Source organism: Arvicanthis niloticus, chromosome 5, assembly GCF_011762505.2.
Source record: "Arvicanthis niloticus isolate mArvNil1 chromosome 5, mArvNil1.pat.X, whole genome shotgun sequence".
Classification (NCBI taxonomy): Eukaryota; Metazoa; Chordata; class Mammalia; order Rodentia; family Muridae; genus Arvicanthis; species Arvicanthis niloticus.
Window position 1 is genome coordinate 11,686,598 of NC_047662.1, and position 23,861 is coordinate 11,710,458.

The 23,861-nt window shown below is 40.7% G+C and overlaps 1 protein-coding gene and 1 non-coding gene across 6 annotated transcripts in view; one reads left to right on the forward strand and one right to left on the reverse strand.

Annotated features, from left to right (window-relative positions):
* Positions 1–23,861, forward strand: part of Prdm2 (PR/SET domain 2) — a 102,156-nt gene that overhangs the window by 1,208 nt on the left and 77,087 nt on the right. For 3 of the 5 annotated variants that reach the window (XM_034502068.2, XM_076933793.1, XM_034502069.2), the window contains exon 2: positions 15,001–15,074. The exons of 1 other annotated variant lie outside the window; for it this stretch is intronic. In XM_034502068.2, coding sequence (XP_034357959.1) covers positions 15,066–15,074 — 9 coding nt within the window. In that variant the 5' untranslated portion in view covers positions 15,001–15,065. Of the gene's footprint in view, positions 1–12,623; positions 12,734–15,000; positions 15,075–23,861 lie in introns of those variants that run through there. One more of the 5 variants, XM_076933790.1, reaches the window with a different exon arrangement.
* On the reverse strand, positions 5,196–5,324 carry LOC117709742 (small nucleolar RNA SNORA17). Its single transcript, XR_004606970.1, has one exon. It is a non-coding gene; the product is annotated as a small nucleolar RNA SNORA17 (small nucleolar RNA).

Below are 23,861 nucleotides of genomic sequence, written 5' to 3' on the forward strand. Positions count from 1 at the left end.
GGAGGAGGAACTGAGAGGCATTATTATGTTTTTTTTTTTCTTGTTTTTGAGGTTGCATGCAGCTGCCACTTCCTTACAAACACTTTATTTGGTAAAAATCCTTTTTCGTGAGAGGTCTCAGCATAGTTTTGAAGACCTTCAGAGATCATTTAATAAGCCCTCAGTATTTCAGGCCATGGGAATAGAGCTGTAAATCCGTTGTTGGAAGCAACACTCAGTTGCATTTGGTGTTATTTCAGGGCTCCCCGCTCGTTCCCCGCCCCCCTCTTTAAAGCCACTGATGCATTTAAAAAGTTCTTAGAACCAGGGATATAATGTTGATACTCAATGCATGTTTACTGTTTGTTGGTGGAAGACTTGGCTTCACTGAGGCTTGGGCTTTTTTGTTTGTTTGTTTGTTTGTTTTAAATTTTCTCTACAGTGCTCCAGATAATAAGGTGTAACTTTGTAATAATGTATTAGCTCTTTAAGCACAAAGCAGCAAAATAGTCTCAGTGCAAGACAGTTGGAAAACAGAGAAGCACAAAGGAGTAGAAATTGGACATAAACTTGGGCCTCCCCTGATAGCCATTGTTAACATTGTAGCAGATTGCCGCTTGTCCCTCATGGCGGGCCTGTTTGTAGATCTTTATTCCATATATTTATAGAAGCATCCACTTCTGTATGATAGTTTATACAACATTGATATGCTATGTATATTGATGTAGCTTGTCTCCCATTATGCTGTCGTGTGTATCTATGTCTTTAACTGTTCTTCAATTTGATGTTTAATGGCTGTCTGATATATGGATGGGGCACCATTCATCAACCAATCCCACATTGATTTGTAAGGCTTCTAAAGTCTGACATTTCTTTTTGTTAAAGTTTAGAAGTTCTTTCTCTATGGTGAATTTTAAAATTCTGCAGTTATTTAAGATGTTAAAAACTGGAAAATCTGCTTTTATAGTGTCTGACTATACATTTTTCTGTTTCAGTTACCTAAGAAGTAACCTCCCGGTTTTCTCTATGGTGTTTGTAGCTCACACATATCTGCACACAGTTTCTTTTTTCTTTCTTTCTTTCTTTCTTTCTTTCTTTCTTTTTGTTTTTGTTTTTGTTTTTTTATTTTTTATTTTTTGAGACAGGGTTTCCCTGTGTAGCCCTGGCTGTCCTGGAACTCACTCTGTAGACCAGGCTGGCCTCAAACTTGGAAATCCACCTGCCTCTGCCTCCCAAGTGCTGGGATTAAAGGCGTTCGCCACCACTGCCCGGCCGCACACAGTATCTTTTGATGAGTATTTTACATTGGCTTTTTATTTATTCATGGGATTTTTTTTCAGAATGCTGATCTTTTTCAAGTTCAGATCTGACTTAGAAACCTTTCAGGGGTCTTTTAAATCACAGTTTCCAGGGTGGAGAGCACTGTGGAATATTTGCAGTTTTCATGTCTTCTGACTAGTTTCATGTTAGTTTTAATACATGTAAAGGGGAAAAAACCCAACAGGAAATGTGCAGCTTTCACTAGAAAACTCCATAATGAAAGTGTATGTGGACGTTGAGGGGATATGTCAGAGTTGCATGCAGAGAGCATCTGCAGGGAATTCTGGACACAACGGGGCTGGTAGCTGCTGAACGTGACTTCTGCTCCTGCTGACATATATTTACTGCTTCATGAGTTGTGTGCTGCCTATCAGCAGTTACAGTGTTTGGGATTTGGCCTGGTGTCATGTCCTAGTGCTTGCCTTTCGAAGTTAGACATTTTTAGTTAGAGTTATAAAAAATGATTTTCTTAGAGCAGGTCAGGGAAAACTACAGAGTCTGTTGATAGGGATAGCATATTGAGTTACAATAAAATGTTGTTTCTCAGCTATTGTACTGCTGTTATTTGGACTGGATTAGTCCTCGTGGGGGTGTTACTCTTCTCCATGGTGGAATGCTTACCAGCAGCTCCCCCAACCCACAAGGTGCCAGTGGTCCCTCCATTAGTTGTGACAAGCTGTCAGACATTGCCATTAGGAGGGACAAAATCATATGATTCTAAACTACCTCATTAAGTGAAACTTCCTTTGTTGGGTGGTTGAATCACAGAAGCAACTATGGTGTCTCAAAGAATTCTAAGGATAGATGCTATGGGTTATACCTTGAAGAAGGGAATGGTTTTCCCATCCAGATTTTTTCTAGCTTTTGTTTTTGTGATTATAGAGTAACTCTCTGTAGTTGAACATTGGCATCCTTTTATGGGAAGAAGCATGTCAGTGTGAGATAGCCTGGAGATTATGAAGTTTTCAGGACATGGGATCAGCAGTTCCAGTATGCAGATTAAATTATTATAAAATTTAAATAAATCTGCATAGAGTAGGTGCATAATTTAAGCATTTGGTCCATTATGCTGAATAGCACAGAAATAGCTCTTCTAGAAAATGAGACTTGAAGCAACTCCTTGAAGATTGGCTAAACTGTACTTTTTAAAACTCTACTTTTTTTTTCTTTTCTCCCCTTTTTTAAACAAGCAAGCAAAAACAAAACAAAACAAAAAACAAGCAAACCAAAACAAAACAAAAAACCCCAAAAGAACCAGCTAGGGTTATGCACCAAAGCTTGTTCTAAGGGAAGAAGGCTTACTTTTGAAATGCTTACTTTAATGTGTCTTCGTGGAAAACATGTCATTAACGTACTTTCCGCTGGGAAAGAAAATGTCTCCTAATCTTTATTTGTAATTATTCTAAGTAAAGATGATTTTGGTTGTTGTTCTTATCTGTTTGTTTGTTTGTTTTGGCTGTGAAATAATATTGAGAATGCACTATTAAATACAACATGTGAAAAACTGCTATTGGAACCATATTTGGTAATGAGTGTTTTTTCTTAATTACAGGAATATCTGAATGATTTCAGTGCAATAAAGGAATGCTTTTCCTTTTCTATCTCACCTCCTTGAAGCATGCATTAGAGTCTTTTTGTATTTAGTAAACCTGGTAATTGCGATGACAAAAGCATATGCTTTTCTCCCTTAATTCTGTGTAGTATTTAATAATGGCTTCTTGGCTCATGTCCTATTTATACTGTGTTCTCATTTACTAGCCCCTTAGAACATGAAAAAAAAAGTTTCACTGACTCTTTCTATATTTTTTTTAGCTATTTTGGTGAAAAGAATATTTTGTAGCCCATGCAACAAATTACATGTTAGGCTTTGCTTTGAAAGAGCTGAATTATTTCTTGGCACAGCTTGTCTGAAATATGTAAAGTTAAGTGGAAATGTTAGCTTGATTGCTGTGGGCAGCCCATCTGGAAATTGGTAAAACCAATGTATTTTATATGTACTTACATGTAGTTTTCCTAAAACTTTATTAAACTCTCATGGGAAATTAAATGATGAGTTCAAAGTTTGAAAAGAACTGTGAGATTTCCCCAAACCAGTATATATTTTAGCATGAATCCTGTATATTTTTCAAGACCTTATTCAGATGATATATATTAAACATAACAATGACATTCAGATTAATTTTCTGACTTAAAGACTTTGCCATAATTCAGCAAGTGTTAGCTTTAGGATACACTTGCAAGTAGAAGTTTTGAAAAGGAAGGCTCTTGGGGGTAAATTTAGATGTGTAGATGTTAGAAGACATGGAAGTACTGTTTGCATTTAGCCCTGTGTTATATGGTAGGACCCTACCTCAGCATGCAGAATGACAGGGTCACAGGGTCACATAGCTGTGTGTAGTGGCGATGGGGTGTGGGGGATGTAGTGATGCGACACCACTGCCTGGCTATTTTTCAGAGTTTAACCACAAAAATAGTGCTGTTTCAGGAACTCTGATCGGAAAAGGTCACTCAAAGTGATCAACTAAGACTTTGTAGGATAACTGTGGAGTGAGCAGTCACGTTGTTCCTCACTTTAGATGTTCTTTTTGAGGCTTGTAATTTGAGGGTTAGTGAAAAATTAATTTTACTTTTTCCTTTTTTTTTTTTTTTTTACCTTTTTATTGGTTCTTTGTGAATTTCACATCATGCATCCCAATCTCCTCATACTCGCTCTCCACCCTAGCAACCTTTCCCCACCAATAGAGGAAAAAACAGTCTTATTGTGGAAGCTGTAGTGTGTCACAGTGTGTCCCACAGTATACACCTTGGTCCGCACGTCTTTGCTTGCACATGTTCATTGCAATGATTTGTAAGTGGCTCTAGCTTCTGCTACTCTATTGACTCTGGAGCCCTACTCTTACTCCTGCTGGTTATCCTGTTTTTGCCCTGTGTCATGGAGATTGTATAGTTTTGGATCTGTCGGATTGGCCCCTTCATGCACTCTAAAAGTTCATCTGTGGGGTAGATGTTGTGGTGGGCCAATTCAAAGATACCTGGATAGGTATCTGAGCTGCTCAGCCCACTTGCTCACTCTCCTGCGCTCATGCCCTCATGCCTTTGGGTCTGGGTCACCAGCAACTCCTCCTCACCTCCACCAGGGCCAGCTCTACCATGCTGCCTGGGGAGGTGCAGGGCCCACTCTCCTGAGTGTTGTAGTTGGTGAAGGACATGGTCAGGTCTCTCACTTTCATGACCCTGGGGTCTTCTGCCTGCCACATAGATGGCAAGGGATGAGGGAAGAGGATGGTAACAGATCCCTGCTGCTGCAGGGACATGGACCCAGGCATGGTTCCTCCAGTAGCAGAACAGGCTATGACCCCACCATGGTCCCAGGTGGCATCATCAACTATTCATATCAGGTACCTTCAAGTCTCTAGGTCTGCTTCTCTTCATTGTGCCCACATTCTTCTGTTTCCTTTCTCTTCCATTTCTCTACCACTTACTTGCTCCTCTTAGTGGTGTCTGGGGTCTCTGAGTATCTGGGGTTATCTCAGGAGTGCCCTGGCTTATGAATTATGGTGCTGGGCAGGGTTCATATTGGGCATGGTGTCTTCTCCCTACCCCCGACCTACACTGTGCCCGGATGTTGGTGGTTTTAAGCTAGCTCCCTGTCCAGGCCCCATGGCGCTAGTCTGGTTGTCATCTCGGGTTCGTTCCTCACCCTGCCTGTCTGAGTGACTTCATGCCCAGTGACCTCAAGCAACCCCATTGAAGGTCATCTGTTTTGGGCTCATTCCCACCATGGGCTTCAGACCCAGGCAGGGTTTTTCTAGTCTCTGGCTGGCTCCCCATCCTGGGCCATCAAGGCCTGTGCAGTGCTGAACTGGTGGTCCTCTCAGGCTTGCCTGTTTTCAAGGAACGTTAGGCTACTAATCCTTTAGCTATTCATCTGTCAGAACATGGAGCCTAGATATGCCCTCTGTCCTGTCTACCACCTAACGCGTATAGGACACGGCAGCCATACCTGCAAGCTTTCTAGGGCTGGGGACTTCCTTTTCCATTAAATCATGCTAGGAGCTCTTTTTCCCTCTTTGCAGTGCTGGAGATTGAACCCATTATTTCATACTTCCTAGGTAAGTACTCTTCCACTGAGCTACATCCCCCAGCTTGGCAGTAATATTTTGTGAAGAATTTCCCATTAATTGTTTTATATTTAGTGTGTGTGTGTGTGTGTGTGTGTGTGTGTGTGTGTGTGTGTATGTACATGTTTGCACTCATGGGTGCATCCAAGTGGGCACAGATGGAAGTACAAGGACGACTTTGGTGTTGATTCTCATCTTCCACCTCATCTGAGGTTGTGAGCTTCCAGGGACCCATGTCATCTCTACTGCCCATTTCTGAGTAGAAGTTTGGGGATTACTGCTACTGTACCCAGCTTTTATATGGGTTCTGGGAATTCAAATTCAGGTTCTCACACTTGCATGACAAGTAAGTATTTTACTTATCTGAGCCATTTCCTCAGCCCACTTTATTTTTTGAGAGGTCTCTCATTTAATGAGCTTGCTGATGGACTATCCCGGTTGGCCGGCAAGCACCTAGGCTCCCTCTGTGTCAGCACTGGGTTATATGCATGTGTACTGTGGCACTGGGCTTTTTTCTTTTTAAACAAGGGTGCTAGTGATTGAACTCAGGTCCTCATGCTTAATGCAGCAACAAGCACTTTATTAGTTGAGTTATTTACCCAGCCCTTTTGTTTTAAGGTAGTGGTTCTCAACTTTCCTAGTGTTGTGACCCTTTACTACAGTTTAGTGTTGTGGTGACCTCAACCATAAAATTATGTCTGCTGCTACTTCATAATCGTAATGTAATATCTGTGTTTTCCAATGGCCTTAGGTGACCCCTGTGAAAGGGTCATTCAACCCTCAAGGGGTCATGACAGGTTAAGAACCACTGTTTTAAAGTTAAAAAAAAAAAATTCCATTTGGTTGGAAACCTCTTAAGTGCCTCCAGTCTAAGTGCAGATTTATAGTTCTTTCCTATGACATCAACTGGTCTCCTACTTTAATATGATGGTGTTTAACTGCCCAAGGCCCTCTAGAGCCGTGGGCTGTTGACCTCAGAGCTCTCTCTGGCTTACATATTTTAAGCAGAGCTTTTCAGCCTCATTTTCTCATTTGTGTCTATAGCTCTAGGAATAGAAGACCCTGGTTCCAATGTGTTCTATGGAAACAGTGTTGTCAGCATCTGTAGCATCCCTCCCACTCCTTTCAGGTCCCTAGTCCTTATTTAGGTTTGTGTCACAGAATATTTTGTGTTGTGCATATTCAGGGACTTAGGCCCTGGGGCGGTTGTACTGGTGTTCTGGGATATGTGATGGAAATTAGTTTGCTGAGTGGGTTCTTTGTTAGCAGACTGTTCACTGTGCCTCTTCACATGTTCTGTAGACCGAGCAAGTGATTTATTGGTGTCTCTATGATGTACTCTATCTCTATCATCTCTGTCCTAGGGATTGGGTGGAAGTCATTCTGGGGGGTGAGAGAGAGACAGAAGTTTCAGCCGAGGCCACACCCTGTGAATCAGCGTTTGCTCAATCTTCCTGCTTTCATGAGCTACACACAAACACACAACTCTCCCTGTTCTTAACATGGTGCACATTTCAGTATTGTTCTTGCTACACTTTAACGTGATAATACTGTCTCCATTTTCTTCTTATTTTTTTTCTTTTTGGAAATGCTGTATAGCTTTATACGTGCTGTGCAAGCAAGCATGCCACCAACAAGCCACTCATATCATTTGTATCTTCAAGAAAAACTTAGCTTTGTTTTTTAGGGAGAAACTAGATAATTTGTGAAATTATATTGTTTTGGGAAAAGGTAACTAGATGCATTTTTCTCTGAGCAGATTTCTCTGCAGGTGCAGTATGACCAGCGCTTTAACATTACGGCCTGGTAGCACCACCCTCCTGCCAGGGGTCCTGATGATTCTGCTAGTGTTTGTAAATTTATAACATTTGCTTTTGAGGAGTTGGCATGCTTCTAATATTTTCATTTTTAAGTTTCTGGGTTCTGGGAGTCTTTTGGCCAGAATAAGTCATAGTTAGTAAATCTGCATAGCTAAAGGCTTCGTCTCTATGTCTCTATATTGTTTGCTACTGTGATGCTTATTTGCCAAGAGAATTACTCTGTGGTGATTAGACTATTTTTACTATATAGACTTCTGAGACTCCTTTCACAGAGTGCCATTCTCAAACCTTTCCCTTGTACTACCTTGTCTGTGTTTGTTGGTCTAATGTGAACACAGTGTGCTGGTTCCTTGGGCCTCATCTGTCTTTATTTGAGTTTTGATCTAACTCTAGCACAGCATGTTGGCTCCTGTGTTTACATCAGTTTTATTCTTTGCCCATGACCTTCCAGAGTTGTACAAGTCAAGTCATTGTCCACTTGATGGTGCTCATGTGGGAAAAATGACCTTTAGGCCAGAGAGATGGCTTAGCAAGTAAGGGCATGTGCCATCATCCTGGGCGACTGAAGGTTGGTCCCTGGAACTTTCTGGAAGGAGAGAGTCAGCTAGTTACTGCAGGTTGTCCTTTGACCCCTGCACACACACAGTGGCAAGCACACTCCTACATGCATATATACACATTTATACAATAAAATAATGTAATTAAAAAATAACAGTTTGAAGTTAATTACAGTATTTTTCAAATAAGAACAAAAGATCTAAGCTGGTCTTAAGAATAACTGAGTGATTTACGATGAATATATTAAATATCTTCATCATTCTTCCTTTCTCCTAGACGTAAACCAATACTTTAAAATAATTGCTTTTCCTATAGCTTTGTAAAAGTACCATGTTTGCACATGTGCACAGAGATAGCATAATCAGTCACATCTGTTTGCTTTGTGTTAGTGTGTCTTCCCTAGATTGGTCTGATTTCAGAGGATGGTGAGTGGGTGACTATGCACAGCTGGGGTCAAGAGAGCCACTTGTCTCTACATTTTCAGGTCTTTGGAGCATGTTTCTAGTTGTTAGATTGTTTTGATACTGAGAAATCAGTAATTTCTTGTTGTTTTTTTTTCAGTATTGACCTTCAGTAATCAAGTCACCCTTATATTAACAAGTTAATATTGGTAAGGATGATTTGTTCCAGAATTTGAAGACAATATCTTTGAAAAGTACAGCTGAATGTGGCCAGGTTCTTAGGCTTTGCCTAGCATGGCCAAAGCCCTGGTTTTCCCTAGCACACTATAAAGTGGTCATGGCATTACACTTCTGTAATCCCAACACTCAGAGGCCACAGGAGGAGGAGCAGACGTTTTCTTTTTAATAGTGTCTCCTATAGCCTAGGCTAGACACTATTTTTTAAAAAAAGGTTGCTGGAAGGAAGGGTTAGTGATCAAGATCACTTATTATATTTGCGGAGGACCCAGATTTGGCTTATTGCCACCCCTAACTCCAATTTTAAGGGATCTGTCAATCTTTTCTGATCTCTGTGAGCACCAGACACCTACGTGATATATACATACATTCAGACAGACACTCATATACATAAAATAAGTAAATCTAAAAAGAAAATAAGTGTGTGCATGTAGTTAGAACTTTAGAAACCTAAGGTGGAGTTGAACCGTGTTCCATTTCAAGGATCTGTGCTATTCGTGAATAGCTGATGACTGGGATTCACAGGTTCAAAGCTTACCTGTCTGTCTGCTGTGCTTTTCTGTTTTCAGTATCTACTAGTAAGTAGAAAAGCAGAAGCACTGAATTTTTAGCACTAAAATAGATCTGACTGGCCTGGAGAGCTGACTCAGCACTTAAGCAGGTTTGTTCTTACAAAGGACTGGAGTTTGGTCCTCAGTACTCACATGGTAGCTCCCAACCAGCTGTGACTCTACTGTAGGAAATCCAGTGCCTGCTTCTGACCTCTGTGGGCACCAGGCAATCATGTGGTACACATATATACATGCAGGTGACACATTCTCACATATAAGTAAATCTTAAAAAATATATAAAAAACATTTGCTGGAATGGTTTTGATGATATGTGTGAGAAGAGTCTTCTCTGCCCTGATAGGATCCATTTTGGATCACTCGTGGATAACTTTGGCTTTGAGATGCCATACATACATTAGCTAAGTGGGAATGTGAAAGTGATGCTGTCCCAGTCAGTGTTAACTCAAAGTACTGCCAGGGCCTTAGGGCTTTTGAGCAGTGCTAGTGGCCCCATAAGAAAGTTACTTAAGAATAGCGTTTGGTGTATCATTGCTATAGATAGCACAAGTGACCCTATTAGTCACATGACTACTGCTGACCCTTATTCTGAGTCCCTGAGCATGTGTTTGGGAAGGTATTTAGGTTTTTTTCAGTTGTGAAAATGATTGAGGCACTGCTGGCGTTGATGGTCTAGGGTAGTGCTAAATGCTCATAATGAAAGACACAGTCTCAGGCTAGGGGCTGTCCAGTACACAGTTTCTCATTGTTGTTGTTGTTGTTACAGGTAGGGTCTTGCTAGGTTGTTCTACCTTGTCTTGAACTCCTAGCCTCAAGAGGTTACTCTGATCTCGCTACTCTGGCTTCTGAATAGCTAGGGCGACAGGCACACACTACCATACATGGCTTTACGTTAGCATACGTTAATAAAGAATTTAGCCTAAAAAAACTAAGAAGGCTGGGGAGATGCCTCAGTAGATAAAGCACTTTCTGCAAAAGTGTAGGGGCTAGAGTTCAGATTCCAGCACCCATATAAAAATAGTGGCTTCCTCTCTGTAATCTCACCACCCAGGAAGTGGTAGCAGGATCCCATGGCAGACCAGCTACTTAGACTAGCTGAATTACCAGGCTCTGGGCCCAGTGAGAGATCCTCACTTAGTAAATAAAGTGGAGAGCCATTGACGAAGGTATCATAGGTCAACCTGTTGACCTCCATGTGCATGCTCACACAAGTCTACAGACACTTGCACACTGGTGTGTTCCTCACATGTGAACATGTGTCTACATACCCTCATATACACTATACCTGCACACATGCTAAAAAATCGCTAAGAACTGTTGGTTTTGTAATAGTTCTGTTATTCTGAAATATTTTTTAAAAGGTATATTTATTTATTGTATTTGTGAATATGTATGGGTGCATGTATCCCCCTTCTCTCTCCTCCCCCCCCTCTCTCTGTGTGTGTGTGTGTGTGTGTGTGTGTGTGTGTGTGTGTAGGTCAAAACAACTGAGAGAATTGGTTCTTTGTATTCACCTGTGTTCTGGGGATTGAACTCAGACTATCATCAGGCTTGGCAGCAAGTGCTTTTACAGAGATGTGTTTTTTAGCAGTTAGGATTAGAAGCGACAGAAGAGGGTCCAGTGAACTTGACTATGTAGTAAACTTTGAAAAGAAGGTGTGAAGGTGTAAGCCAGGGCTGTGGTACACACCTTTAGCCCCAGCACTGGAGAGGCAGAGGCAAGCAGATCTCTGAGTTTGAGCCCAGCCTGGTCTACAAAGTGAGCTCCAGGACAGCCAGGGCTAACTCTGCCTTAAGAAACAAACAACAACAACAAAACAAACAAACAAATAAACAAAAAGAAGGTTAAGATTCTTATTTTCTCCAACAAGAAATGATGAATGCGCTCTTGTTTGGACATGGAGGGGGAGGTATGGGAAGTCCTAGACTGTGCTTCATCGTGTACCAATTCGAGTTACATAGTAGGTTTTTTTTACTAGAAAAAGTTGCCATTATTAAACTAATGCATCAAAAAATGAAATGTTTTAAACACTGTACTGTTTTATCTGTCCAGTGTCAGATAGCAGATAATTCTGCTATTTGAATTGTGCCTGTGAGTTGGCAAATACAAAGGGTAAGGAAAAGGAAAGAAGAAAACTGTGAAATAAAGAGGGGAAACCAACTGCAACCCAGACGAAAGGGTAGGGCAGCACCCCTGGAAGCAGCGGCCACAGTCTCCCTCTGGGAGCATGGGGACCCTAGGCTTATCTCCACTCGCCTTTTCTTTCCTAACTCATCTCTAGCCAGGCAGCTAACGTTATAGGCTCTAGTTTGTAAACTTGTCCAGGACCCAGCCTCTTCCTTCTTTTTCACTATGCCAAACCAGCACTCTGCACTGTCTTTTGCCTCTGGCATTGCCACCTGCAAAACTGTCCACCTTGGTGTAGACTCAGAGCTTGTATTGTGGTGTCTCTGGTACTCTTCCTCTCTTCCCATACCTTGTCAGGTCCCAGCTCTTCTCCTGTCTCTAGAGCAGCTTGTTGGATAGGAGGTGTGGAGACAGGCGGGGATTGGGGTCTGAACCTCTCTTTGCTTTTCTGTATAGCACTTTCTCCACATTTCAGCTATTGTCTGTGTTTGCTCATTGTGGGCCCCTTCCCTAGAGGTCAGGGATCTTTCCTGTTCATGGCCCATGAGCAGTGTCTAACACATTAGTGCTCAGGATGGGAGGAATAGTGGGCAGGTGAAGGGACACTTACCTTCTTGTATGGAACGAAGTGCTGCCTAATTCCTGGAATGTAAACTAAAGCCCATTAAGGTCATTCATTGCCATGGTTTCTCTTGACAAAGTGCAGTGTTCAGAACTGATAAATCTATGACAGGAAGTGTGTTAGTTGTTGCTGATGCTGCAGGCTGAGGAGTAGGAGTTGGGGGCAGGTGTTGTCACTGCTAAGGCTTCATTTTGTGCTGACAAAAATGTCATTGGATTGTGGTGATGGTTGCACAACTCTATGAGTGTGGCAAAAACTCTCTTTAAGATTTATTTATTTCATTTTATATAGATGAGTGTTTTGCCTGCATGTATATTTATGTATATACACGCATGTATGTGTATGGGCATGTCTGGTTGCTTACAGAGGTCAGAAAAGGGTGTTGAATTTCTTAGATCTGGAGTTACAGAAGGTTGTGAGTCACTTTTAGGTATAGGGAATGGAATCTGGATCGCGTGCAAGAGTACCAAGTGCCCTTAACTATAGAGTCTCTCAGTCCGTAAATACTCTTGAACTGTGAATTTCAATGGAGTCAGTCACACAATATGTGGGTAGCCCAGTAAAACTGTTAAGTTACAGCAACATAAAACCAAACAAAATCAAACAACAGCGTCACACCATTAACTAATAGCAAGAAGCTTAAGATGCCAATGCTTTCCTCAAAACAACTAAGCATGTGAAGATAGCCCAGACCTGCTGTCCCTGGAAAACGCTTCATATGTGACAGTTACAATGATGCTGGTGAGTCTTAGGAGAGTAAAACAATGACACTAAAGAAAATGGCACAGGAGCCTTACCTTCCAAATATCTCACAGCATAATACTGTGTTTTGTTGCAGTATTTTTGTCATTTTTCAAAGTTCCTGTGGCAGAATTTATAAACCCACATATAAAAGCTTGAAGAAGATAAAACTGGAGCCGAAGATGTCACACAGGCCTAGAGGAACTGATAGTAGCCAGTGAACATTGTGTGGGTCAGGTATGCATGTCTGAGAGACCACGGGCCTTAGTACTTCTTCTTACCCCATGCACATTCAAATAGGATAACAGATTAAGTCTCAGGCAATAGGGGCAGTTGTGTTGACTGTATTATATGTATCCTGGGGAAGGTCATAGTAAATATCTCTGAGAAAGATGCTCAGTGCTAAAGTTTAAAGCAGCAGTTCTCAACCTGTGAGTCATGACCCCTTGAAGGGAGATTGAATGACCCTTTCACAAGGGTTGCCCAAGACTATCGGAAACAAATATTTGTAATATGATTCATAACAGCATCAAATTGCAGTTATTAAGTAGCAACAAAAATAATTTTATGATTAGGGTCACCAGAACATGAGGAACTGTATTAAAGGGTTACAGCATTAGGAAGGTTGTGAACCACTTCTTTAAAGGGACTGATTCCATGCCCTTCAGTTTCTTGACCTTTTATATAATGAATATATTAAGAGTTTATATTGGCTTAACCAGAACTGACCTGTGTAACAAGATGGCATGCCATGGAATACACATAAAATTAGGCACAATACACATAAAAATTAGCTCAGTGAGCATGTCCAGATTTAAATAGAATACCTTGCTTGTTAAAAGCTGTCCATCAGGTGAGTATGGTTCTCAACAGCTCAAGGAAAAGACAGAAAGGCAAATCCCTCTAGAAGCAGCTAAGACTATAGCTCATCAAAGCACTGTTCCTTCTGATAGGGCAGGCATTTACTCTTCCAGCCTAAAGTGTGTGTCATTACATCACATGCCCCTTGTGTTATTTATAGTCATATCAATAGTTACCATGTAGGTGGTATCTTGTAGATCAAGGAAGAAAATGAAAAAATGAGAGAATTGTATTTCATGGTCTCTTATACTTCATGGTATGTTTATATGTGCTTACTAGAGACATTTACAATGCTACAGTGGAGAGTACTGAATTGTTATGATTTGCATATAAGAATCATAAATTCACTTGAAGTGTATGTTGTATCTTTATTTTTTAAATTCTTATTTAAATTAATTTATTTCTATTGTTTGGACGCTGTATCATAAAGCTCAGGTTAACCTGGAATTACTGATTTTCCTGCCTCAACTTACCAAATGCTGGGATTATAGGCATGAGCCTTAGAAAGGACCGTCTGCATCAACTTTTTTTTTTTAAAAGATTATTTATTTTATGTATATCAGTGTTCTATCTGCATGTACCCCACATGCCAGAAGAGTTCATCAGGTCCCATTATAGATGGTTGTGAGCTACCTTGTGGTTGCTAGGAATCTAACTCAAATCCTCTGGGAGAGTAGTCAGTGCTCTTAACCTCTGAGCTATCTCTCCAGCCCTGCATTGACTTTAAAGACAGCAGTGTTACGTAGCTCAGGCTGGCCTTGAACTCTGAATCGTCCTGTCTCTACTTAAGTGCTAGAATCACAATGTGACACCACACCGGGCTAGTAGATTATAATTTGGAAATGAATCCAGTGACATACTACTTAAGGGTATGTTCTGACAATGTATCATTGGGTAGTTTTGTTTCTGAATGTCATGTATATGCTGGTACACCATTGCTGAGACCAGTGCTGCACCACAAGACAACAAAATAGTCTCATGGAATGCTCAGTGTATAAGTGGTCAGTGGTTGACTGCATTATTGTTAGGAGGTATATAACTGTATGCCATATGCATTTACAAGAAGAACTTTTGTTGTCATGTCTTTGACTATGTCAAATCTGACACTTTAGAGATATAATTGTAGTTCTTTCCAGACCTCTATTAAAAGCCTTTGCATGGTACTGTCTCCTTTTTATTCTTCCCTTTGAAAAGAATTTCATGTGGCTCTTTTTGGTCAATCCACCTTACTGCTTCAGGAGCTTGAAAAACAGAGTAATGGAGTCTAATTGTGTTTGCATGCAGCAAATACTGAAAGCAAAAGAAGGATATCTGCATTGCACACCACTTACTCCTTCTGGCTTTGTGTTTCTGACTATTAACACAGCTAATTTATTTCTCCTAAGGAGTGATATAATTCTTAACCAAAAAATATGTCATTCTGATGGTACTGCTTTGATTATAGAGTACAGTGAAATTGCAGTAAGTTTTAGTGAGAAGATTATTATAATGAATCTGAGAAGGTGTCAATGTGCACTAAGGTTGACTGGCATGGATCGCTTTATGAATAGTTCTTGGAGCACATTCTATAGTTCATATGTGGTTTTAAATCACTGTATACTTACAGGCAGGTGGATATTACAATTGTCTGTTTTTCTTTTTAGGGCTCATGTAATCAAAGAAGTTTCTTTGTTGTGTGTATCTTTACAGAACACAACAGGAATTGAAAATGCATCAGGTGAGTTTAAAAATAAAAATTTATACAAATTCATGACCTAGATGTTAGGGAAGCTATTGATTTTTAAAGATAGCAGTACACACACACACACACACACACACACACACACACACACACACTCCCTCCCTTGCTGCTTCCTCTTGAATGCTTGCTTTTGTTTCCTGACGCCATTATTCGTCTGCTGTTGCTTTTGTAGTGTGAGTTGTGTGTGGTGTAGCGCATGCACTGCTTGCTGTGGGCTGCTGTTTCTTTGGGTCCTAAGGGAGACTAATGTAGGAACTTTAGCTCAGACTTTCTTTGTTAACCCCTTTTCTGCTGCACTTAGAATTAGGGTTTTTTGTTTGTTTGTTTTTGTTTGTTTGTTTTTTGTTGGCTTGGCACATATCAATCTTTTGTTCTCTGGACTTTTTATTTTGTAATTTCTGAGATTAAAAATCATTTTTAGAGACACTACTGCTCAAATAAACTTTCAAATATCTTGTTCTTGAAAGTCATCTGTATAAAGTATAGAATGCAGATACTGAGATATAAGATGTTCTCTTTTGTAGGCAGATGTGTGGTTACTGGGAGATTAAACTATTCTGCTATGGGATATTTCTGTAACCTCAGAGGTGATCCGATAAACGGTAGTAGCTATGTGATTTTCATGCATTCTAGAGCAATTTTCTTATTTTTTTGTCTCATTCTCACAGTTATAGACATTTATGAATGTTAGAAACAATCTCCTAAAGGTTTTCATAAGCATGCCTTTAATCCCAGCACTTGGGAGGTAGAGGCAGTTGGATCTCTGTGAATTTGAGGCTAGCCTGGTCTATAGAGCTAGTTCCAGGACAACCAGAGCTACAGAATAGAACCTGTCTCAAAAAAACCAATATAGATGTCAGAAACATTATCCTAAAATTTTTCATAAGCAATTTTTTAAAGATGTGAAAAACAAAAATGTAAAGTAGGTATTTTTTTTTTTACTTCATAGCTTAAAACATTTAAGATTTGCAAACATTTTGTATCTTATCAATTGAAACGTTAGACACTTAAATCATTTCCAGATGTTTCTAACTAGAAAGCACAAGTATAATTTTGTGAGGTGATAAAGTTTAATAAATTCTGTCCCATGTTGCATTGAGAGAGGTGAAATTGTTCGAGTGGGTCATTTTGATTTCTTTTCATTGTTTTCATATCAAAAATAAGTTTATTTTAATACACAGGACTATACCTCATAAACATGAATCTGGTGAGCACATGGACACATGGTCTTCATTATAGTAATAGTTGAAGATTTACTGACGTGCTTTTGAAGGCAGCTTCTATTTGAAATGGTGAGGGGTTAGGAAAAAAGTAGAATGGATTTTTGGGGGTCATCCATCAGAGGTATATTTATGTATGCATTTCATTTATTTTCCTAATTTAAGATTGATTCTTAATGTGAACCTGGTCACTCAGAGCATTGGCTTTTCTGCAATCTGGGGCTTATTAGGGAGTTCTGGGCGGAATGATGGCGACTTTCCAAAGCGGGATTCAAATGCGGACTTTGTTCTTGTGTGGTGTTCTGTGTTCATTTATCTGAGGAGCTGACTGTTGACTCTCATGTCCTACTGAGTCTGTCAGATTTTAAGTACGTTTAGACTTTATTATTATTGTTGTTATTATTATTACTATTATTATTTTCTGATACTTTACACTTCTGCTTTAACATAATTCCAATTGTGTCAAACAAAGAGTGTGCATGCTATTTCAAAAGAGGTGTAATAATAACCATTTCAGTTTTTGGCTCTTTAGCAATCTCATGTTACTTTTGACAAGTTTTAATCTTAGATTTGTGCAGAGCTTCCTTTGATGCCAAATGCCAAGGATCCAGGAGGAAAGTAAGAGTGCTCTAACGATTAGCACGTTTCTGACTTGTGTGTGATTGAAAGGGTCTGACTATAAGGAAAGCTTTATTTTGATCATAAAACCATTCCCCTTTTTGACTAAAACTTGAGCACTTTCAGTTAATTTCTTTATTAAGTTAGAACATTGCGTTCATCCACAGCTGTTCTTGTAATTTAAAAAAAAATTCAGAGTAGTTTATAGTTTTTGTTCTTGCGTTTTTCACTCATATTTTCAGTCAGATTGTACTAAAAATTTCCAAATAACTACACAATACAATTCAGGTACAAGAAAGTTTAAACTTGAGCAAGGCTAACTTATAATTAGAATCCTAAAGTCATTCTATACTTGGTGGAATTTTCTCTGTAGGAAATAATTAGCATCTCTCTGTTGTGCTCCAGCAGTCAGAGCTGTCCTGTGGTGGCTGTGGTGTCTGAGACACTAGCACAAACTCCTTTCTTTCCCGTGAATGAGCCAGTTGAGGCACACTGATGATCTGGAGAGAGCCAGGTTGCTTATGAAAATCCTTAAGAGGTGTGATAGCGCTAAAAGGGTGCCCATATTGTACACACTACTCTCTTGTGTTGGGTAGTTCCAAGTCCCTCTAGGCTTTCCCTCTGCAGCCATTTCTGGGGCTTCACACACCCTAGAACACGAGTTCTTTATTGTTCCTCCTCTTCCCTGTTTCTCATTTAGTACCTACTCACTTGCCATCTTTTTCCTCTCAAGAGGGAGCATAGCTTACTGTACAGGTGAGTTCTTGTTCCACCTCACTGCCATGCCAGGCTGGCAGTCAGAGTCCCCTTTGCCCTCATGTCGTATTGTCTCTGTTTTCCGAGCATAGCTGTCCTTTGTTTCCTCGTTAACATTCCATCCTGTACAGTTGCTCCCGGACTTCCAATGTGGTTACATCCCACTAAAGTCACTAAAGCCAAAGCAATTGTAAGGTAGAGATCATCTCTGGGATAGTCTCCTGTTTCCTAGGTTATTTAGTGGCACAATGTAAATAGGCTCAAAGTAACCTGGCTTAGATATGCTAGAGTTTTGCATCTATTGAGTTCTTAGCACAGTTGCCAAGCTCTCGGTTAAGAATATATACATATTTTCCTCTTGTAAAACAACCTATGAAATATGGGCATTAGAATTCCCACCTTGTGACTGAAGACATTGAGGACCAAGAGGCGGTCATGCCAGAGTGAGAAAGGAGCCTTGCAGTCAGCAGCCTGTCAGATGTCTAAAGCCTCTTGCTGGAGCAGCCCAGGTAGACTGAATTTTGCAGAGGTAGCAAACAGCTCCCCAGATCAGTGCCCTAACACAGCCCCAACTTAGTCCCTGCTCTTTGCTGCGTACTCTATGGATTGTGTGGTGCTGTCCTAGTGTAGTTACACAGACAGGAACAAGGGATTGTGGACGCTTGGTCCTAATATGTGACATTAACTGGCCACATTAATGTTGGCATATGTCATTTAAAATTAATGTGGTGGTAGTGGGGTGATCCCATCAGGTACCTGGTAGCAGAGAAAAACCATAGTATTTGAGGACAGCTATGAGGATTTACTGTGACTACCTTTTTTACTGATTTCCTGAGTTACAGAGTTTCCCCCCCTTGGAATCTTTTCATTTGTTATTAATATTTGCAACTTTCTGGCAACATAGTAACTATAGTCACAACATCTCTCTGGTCTAAACAGTGACCTGTGTTACTACCATTAACCAGTAGCAGGGAAGTTTTGCTTTCTGTGCTAGTTTTAAAGACCAGTAAAACAACCAAAGCAGCGTGTGAGCACTCCATCTGCAGCTCTTTTATCTTGACTGTCCTGGATGTTTATTTGTTCCCATGTACAGAAAACCTCCCAGCATGTCATGGACACTGCAGTGAGCCAAGTAGATGAGGCTCTACAGTCTTTATGCTCAGAGAAGCAGGCAAGGCAATTTCCAGAGGATAGTGAAAGTGTTGTGAAGCAGCAAATGCCTGGCTGGGAGGAGGAGTGGCAGGGAGGACCAGAGGGAGTGCTCTGCAGTACACAGAACTACTCTCAGAACCAAGGTGGGACATAGCCAGAATTCAGGTGCACAACAGTATAAGAAAGGAAACAATAGGCAGATTGACACACATTGAAAGAAGGGCAGTGCCATGGGAAGTCATTTGTATTTTATTGCAAATGTGTAAAGTGTAGAAGCAGAATTGCTTATTTATATATATTCTCATGAAAGGGCAGTAAAATTTGCGTATTATGTATAAATACGCATATATATATATATATTTTTTTTTTTTTATTTTTGTTTTTTGTTGCCCTGGTTGTCTTAGAACTTACTATATAGACCAGACCAGTCTTGAACTTACAGAGATCCTCCTGCATCTGCCTCCAAAATGGTGGGATTAAAGATGTGTACCACCATGTCCAATCCTTATTATATTTTTAAAAGTTAGAGCCAGCCGGGCAGTGGTGACACACGCCTTTAATTCCAGCACTTGGGAGGCAGAGGCAGGTGGATTTCTGAGTTCGAGGCCAGCCTGGTCTACAGAGTGAGTTCCAGGACAGCCATGGCTACACAGACAAACCCTGTCTCGGAAAACCAAAAAAAAGAAAAAAAGAAAGAAAGAAAGAAAGAAAGAAAGAAAGAAAGAAAGAAAGAAAGAAAGAAAGAAATCAGAGCCAGTCTTCCATATTGCTCCTGTAAAGTGGTGGCTACCATTTCAGTGGAGTTATTTTACCAGAGCAGCTGGCAGCTGGCAGAGAGTGTAAAGAGAGGGGCTGTGGTAGGGAGGAGGGCCTGGTCCTTAGGCCACATGGAGCCAGGCAGAGAGGTACAAGGCCAGCTTCATGGGCCTTGTTAAAGATTGGAGGAGAGTTTGCTTGAGGGATGGGGGAGTTTGAGACAATTCTGAGTAAAGGAATGTTTGAAATGTGTTAACAAATAAATATTAATTAAATAATATATTTTCTATTCTGTTATATTGATATTCCTGTTCTTTAAGTCTGATGACTTAAAGGTTCATTTTGATTTAATGATTTAAAGACTAATACGTATTTAGGATTATAAATTATGAGGCCAGCTAGATTTTTATGTCTTTGTAAGTTGGCCTTTCTATCTGTAAATAGAAAGTATTTAAAACTTTATCTTAGTTTCATACTTTTTTTTTTTTTTTTTTGGTTTTTCGAGACAGGGTTTCTCTGTATAGCCTTGGCTGACCTGGAACTCACTCGGTAGACCAGGCTGGCCTCGAACTCAGAAATCCGCCTGCCTCTGCCTCCCAAGTGCTGGGATTAAAGGCGTGCGCGCCACCACCGCCCGGCAGTTTCATACATTTAAAACTATTTATTCTGTTTATATACATGTACATGTGTCTGTATGTAGATGCCCTTGGAGGCCTTGCAGCTGGAGCTACAGATACTTCTGAGCCTCCTGATGGGAGCGCTGGGATCCAGATTCTGGTCCTTGAGATGGAGTAGTAAGTGCTCGTGACACTGAGGGAGCTCCAGCCCCTGCTTCGTGTTTTCTGCAAGGAGCTGTTAAATGAACAAACTTGGATTTTCTTTTTCTTTCTTTTTTAATACTATAGACATTGTGTTTATTCCAGTCATTGTATTTTTAAAGTTTGACACTGTTTCATGGTTTTATTTTTTTTCCTGTTTCGTGTTTTAAGTATTTTCCCATCATTTTTGTTCTTGTTAAGATGTGAGGCTGCTGAATTCTGCCCTCTGTGATACTGTTTTTCTGCTGCTAGTTAAACTCTTTCTTGTTTTTTGCTTTGGCTTGCCATTGTAGTTGCATGTTGTTTCTGCTTTTCTGTTTTCTGAGTATCTTGTTAACGTTTTACCTCAGCTGTTTATCTCTGAGCTTAAATTTTAAGTTGTTTGATATTAAATGAGACTCCTAGGCTATTTTTTTTTCTCTAGATTTTCAACCCTGAGGTGTGATCTGTGTGCCTCACAGTGTACCCATTTGACACGCATCAGCACTTGTGGAGATGTGGCCATTTGTTGGCTATGGGACATTGCAGTATTCAGGGCTTCCTTTACTGATTAGTCCTTCACAAGAGGCAGCTGCTGACGAACTTTGTGTGTTTACTGAGTGGCGCACTGTCCTGTTCTCTAGTGTCATAGCCATGCAGTCCCATGGAGCATAACCTGTGTTTATCTTCCCATAGTTTTTTTCTTTTTAAGACCGTCTGAGTTTAAGCAACTCTGTTCATAGGTATGAGTCTACCAGGTGGTTAATGCGTGGGGACTCCTCGCCTTCATTTTCAGTATCTTCTTCCTTCTTTCTAACTCTAAAAACAGACTGTTTCAGCACATGCTAATTATGTAGCAAAGGAAATGTTTATAATTATAGATACCAATTTACATTTTCAGATTTAAGAAGACTTCCATAAGGTACTCCTAGTTGTTATGATTTAGATTCAATAAATATTAGCTTAAGAAATTTATATTCTAATAATGGCACTTAAATCTCATTCTAAATCCTGTATTCTGCTAGATATATAATAATTTCTGTGAATATGGGTGTGTGGTTTTTTTAAAATGAAACGATTAGATTATCTGAAAATTGAAAAAAAAAACCAACTTGTATTTCTTTAAATAACTGGAAGCCTTTGCTTTTTTGTGTTGTTTGGACACAGATTATGGTAGACAGGACTTGGGCTGTTTGACATCGCCTCAGCTTTGTGGTCTTTTGACTCATTTCCCAGGCTCCACTCTGAGCGTCCCTCTCTCTGTGACCTGACTGACTTCTTGGTTTTAGCTTGCTTCCTGATAGGTGAGGATGGGTTACAGTCATGGTGAATGGATTAATGAAAGGAAGCCTCTAGGCGGCTGCCTGGGAAGTAGGAACACTGTACATGATTGCTGCTACTTCAGCCAGCAGCAGCTACCTTGTGGCTCTACTTTCTAGTGCCTTGTTGTTGATTTAAAATCTTTATCCTTACCATTATGTGTGGATGTACATTGTGTGCTTGGGGAGGCACGTGTGCCTCAGGTAGTTGGAGGGTAACTCTGAGGAGTCTCTTTTCTTTCCAATGTAGATTCTGGGGTTTGTACTCAGGACATGTTTGCATGGCAAGAGCTTTCTCCTGCTGAGCTGTCTTGTTACCCTCTGATGCCTTCTAATCATTCTTATTGTGGACATGAGCTCAGACTTTTGCTTGCTCTAATACAGCAATCTCATGGGTTGTGTTGCTGATGGCTTCTCCATGGCCCTTGAGCCCTGTGTGTATAGAAGAGAAAACGTGTGATAGAAACTCAGAAGTGGAGCAGTCATAGTTGTTTCTCTGTGAATGAGCCAGGATTCAAACTGAACTTGGAAAGATGAAGAGGACATTACGTGTCTGGAAGAATGGAGGCCTAGGAGAAACAGCAGCATGAAAACCTGCCTTGTGATAGACTTCTTGATGCAGAGGAGGAAGAACACAGAAGCTATGCCTGGTGTTTGTCAGGGGCCAGAGCAAGACGGCAACCTTTTTTTTCCCCAACAGAATTTTGGGGGTTTTGTTTGTGTCTCTTTTTGAATTTAAAGCACAGAGTAAACCAAACAAACTCCATCTGAAAATGTGTCTAGCCTTTATTTGCTGCCCTTGGTAAAAGTAGCTTTATCAATTTAGACCTTGGCTTCAGTGGGGCAGGACCTAAAAGAATTCTCTCTCTCTCTCTCTCTCTCTCTCTCTCTCTCTCTCTCTCTCTCTCTCTCTCTCTCTCTCTCTGTGTGTGTGTGGTGTATATGTGGAAGGGGTGGGGAGAATGAGTATGTGGTTAGTGATCAAACCTAGGGCCTTGTCCATGCTAAACATGCGCTCTCCAGTGAACCTCACCTGCAGCTCAGTTGTGACTTAGCTATTACTGATATTCATATACATCAGCCTGTGTGCTGCAGACTGGTCAGACCTGCCTACTTTATTGGCTTATGGGACACTCACTGTGCATGTGTGGGCAGAGTAGAGAGTGCCTTGCCATTCAGGCTTTAGGGCATGCAGGCTGTGGAGTGGATAAGAGCATCAGATACCATAGACTTCAAAGGTACAGTCATCGTTTATGGACACATTACTTCTGGAATTACTTTCTACTTTGATGACATTAGTTCATGGATTCATCCGTCTCTGCCATGGCTTCTAATACAAGGACCTATTTTTCCCTTGTGTCTGCTTCACTCTGGGATAATGGCATTTTAAGTTCTCTACTTCCCATGAACTCTTTCTGCACTTCCAGGAATCTATGCACTCTTCACCTGTCCCTTTGTGCCTGAGCCCTCTTGGCAGTTAGAACTGGGTCTTTGCTCATTTGTTCACAGCTCTCCCTTTTCTGTGTCTCTTATCCTGAGCAAAACCCCAGACAGAGGAGTACATGCCTTAAACCTGCTCTTGATTGACACACCGGCCAGTAAGGGCTCACTAAAGGCCAGCCCCAGGAAGTCTTGTAGGAGAGGAGAGTGGAGACAGACTTGAAGCCTGGCTGATCCTGGTGAATCGTACAGTCTGCAGTACAAATGCAAATTGGCACCCTTTTTAGGTGCTGGTCTTGGTGTGAGGTGTGGCTTCCTCCCTGGCCTGCCGGTGGAGAAGGGGAACTCTCTTGTGTTGTTTTCTTGACTGCAGCCCTGCTGAAAGATCATTGTGCTTAGGACTGTGAAACACTGCAGTGCATCCTAGAATGTTCTAGTTTGTTCTCTCAGTTTAGCAACATCACCTTGGGATTCTACATCATCCCATGTTCCTCTTGTCTCCCAGCTTTTCCAGTGGTGGCATTCTCATAGCTCTGGGGGAGTATCAAAACGAATTAGTTTGCTTCAGACTGCAGGGTCTAATCGCAAATCAGAAAGACCTCAGAAATTAAGTTTTCACACATATTGTTGGCTGTCAGAATGATGCTATCAGGTGTATAACCTCTAGAAAAATTCACTCCCCACACCAAACATTAAAAATACCAG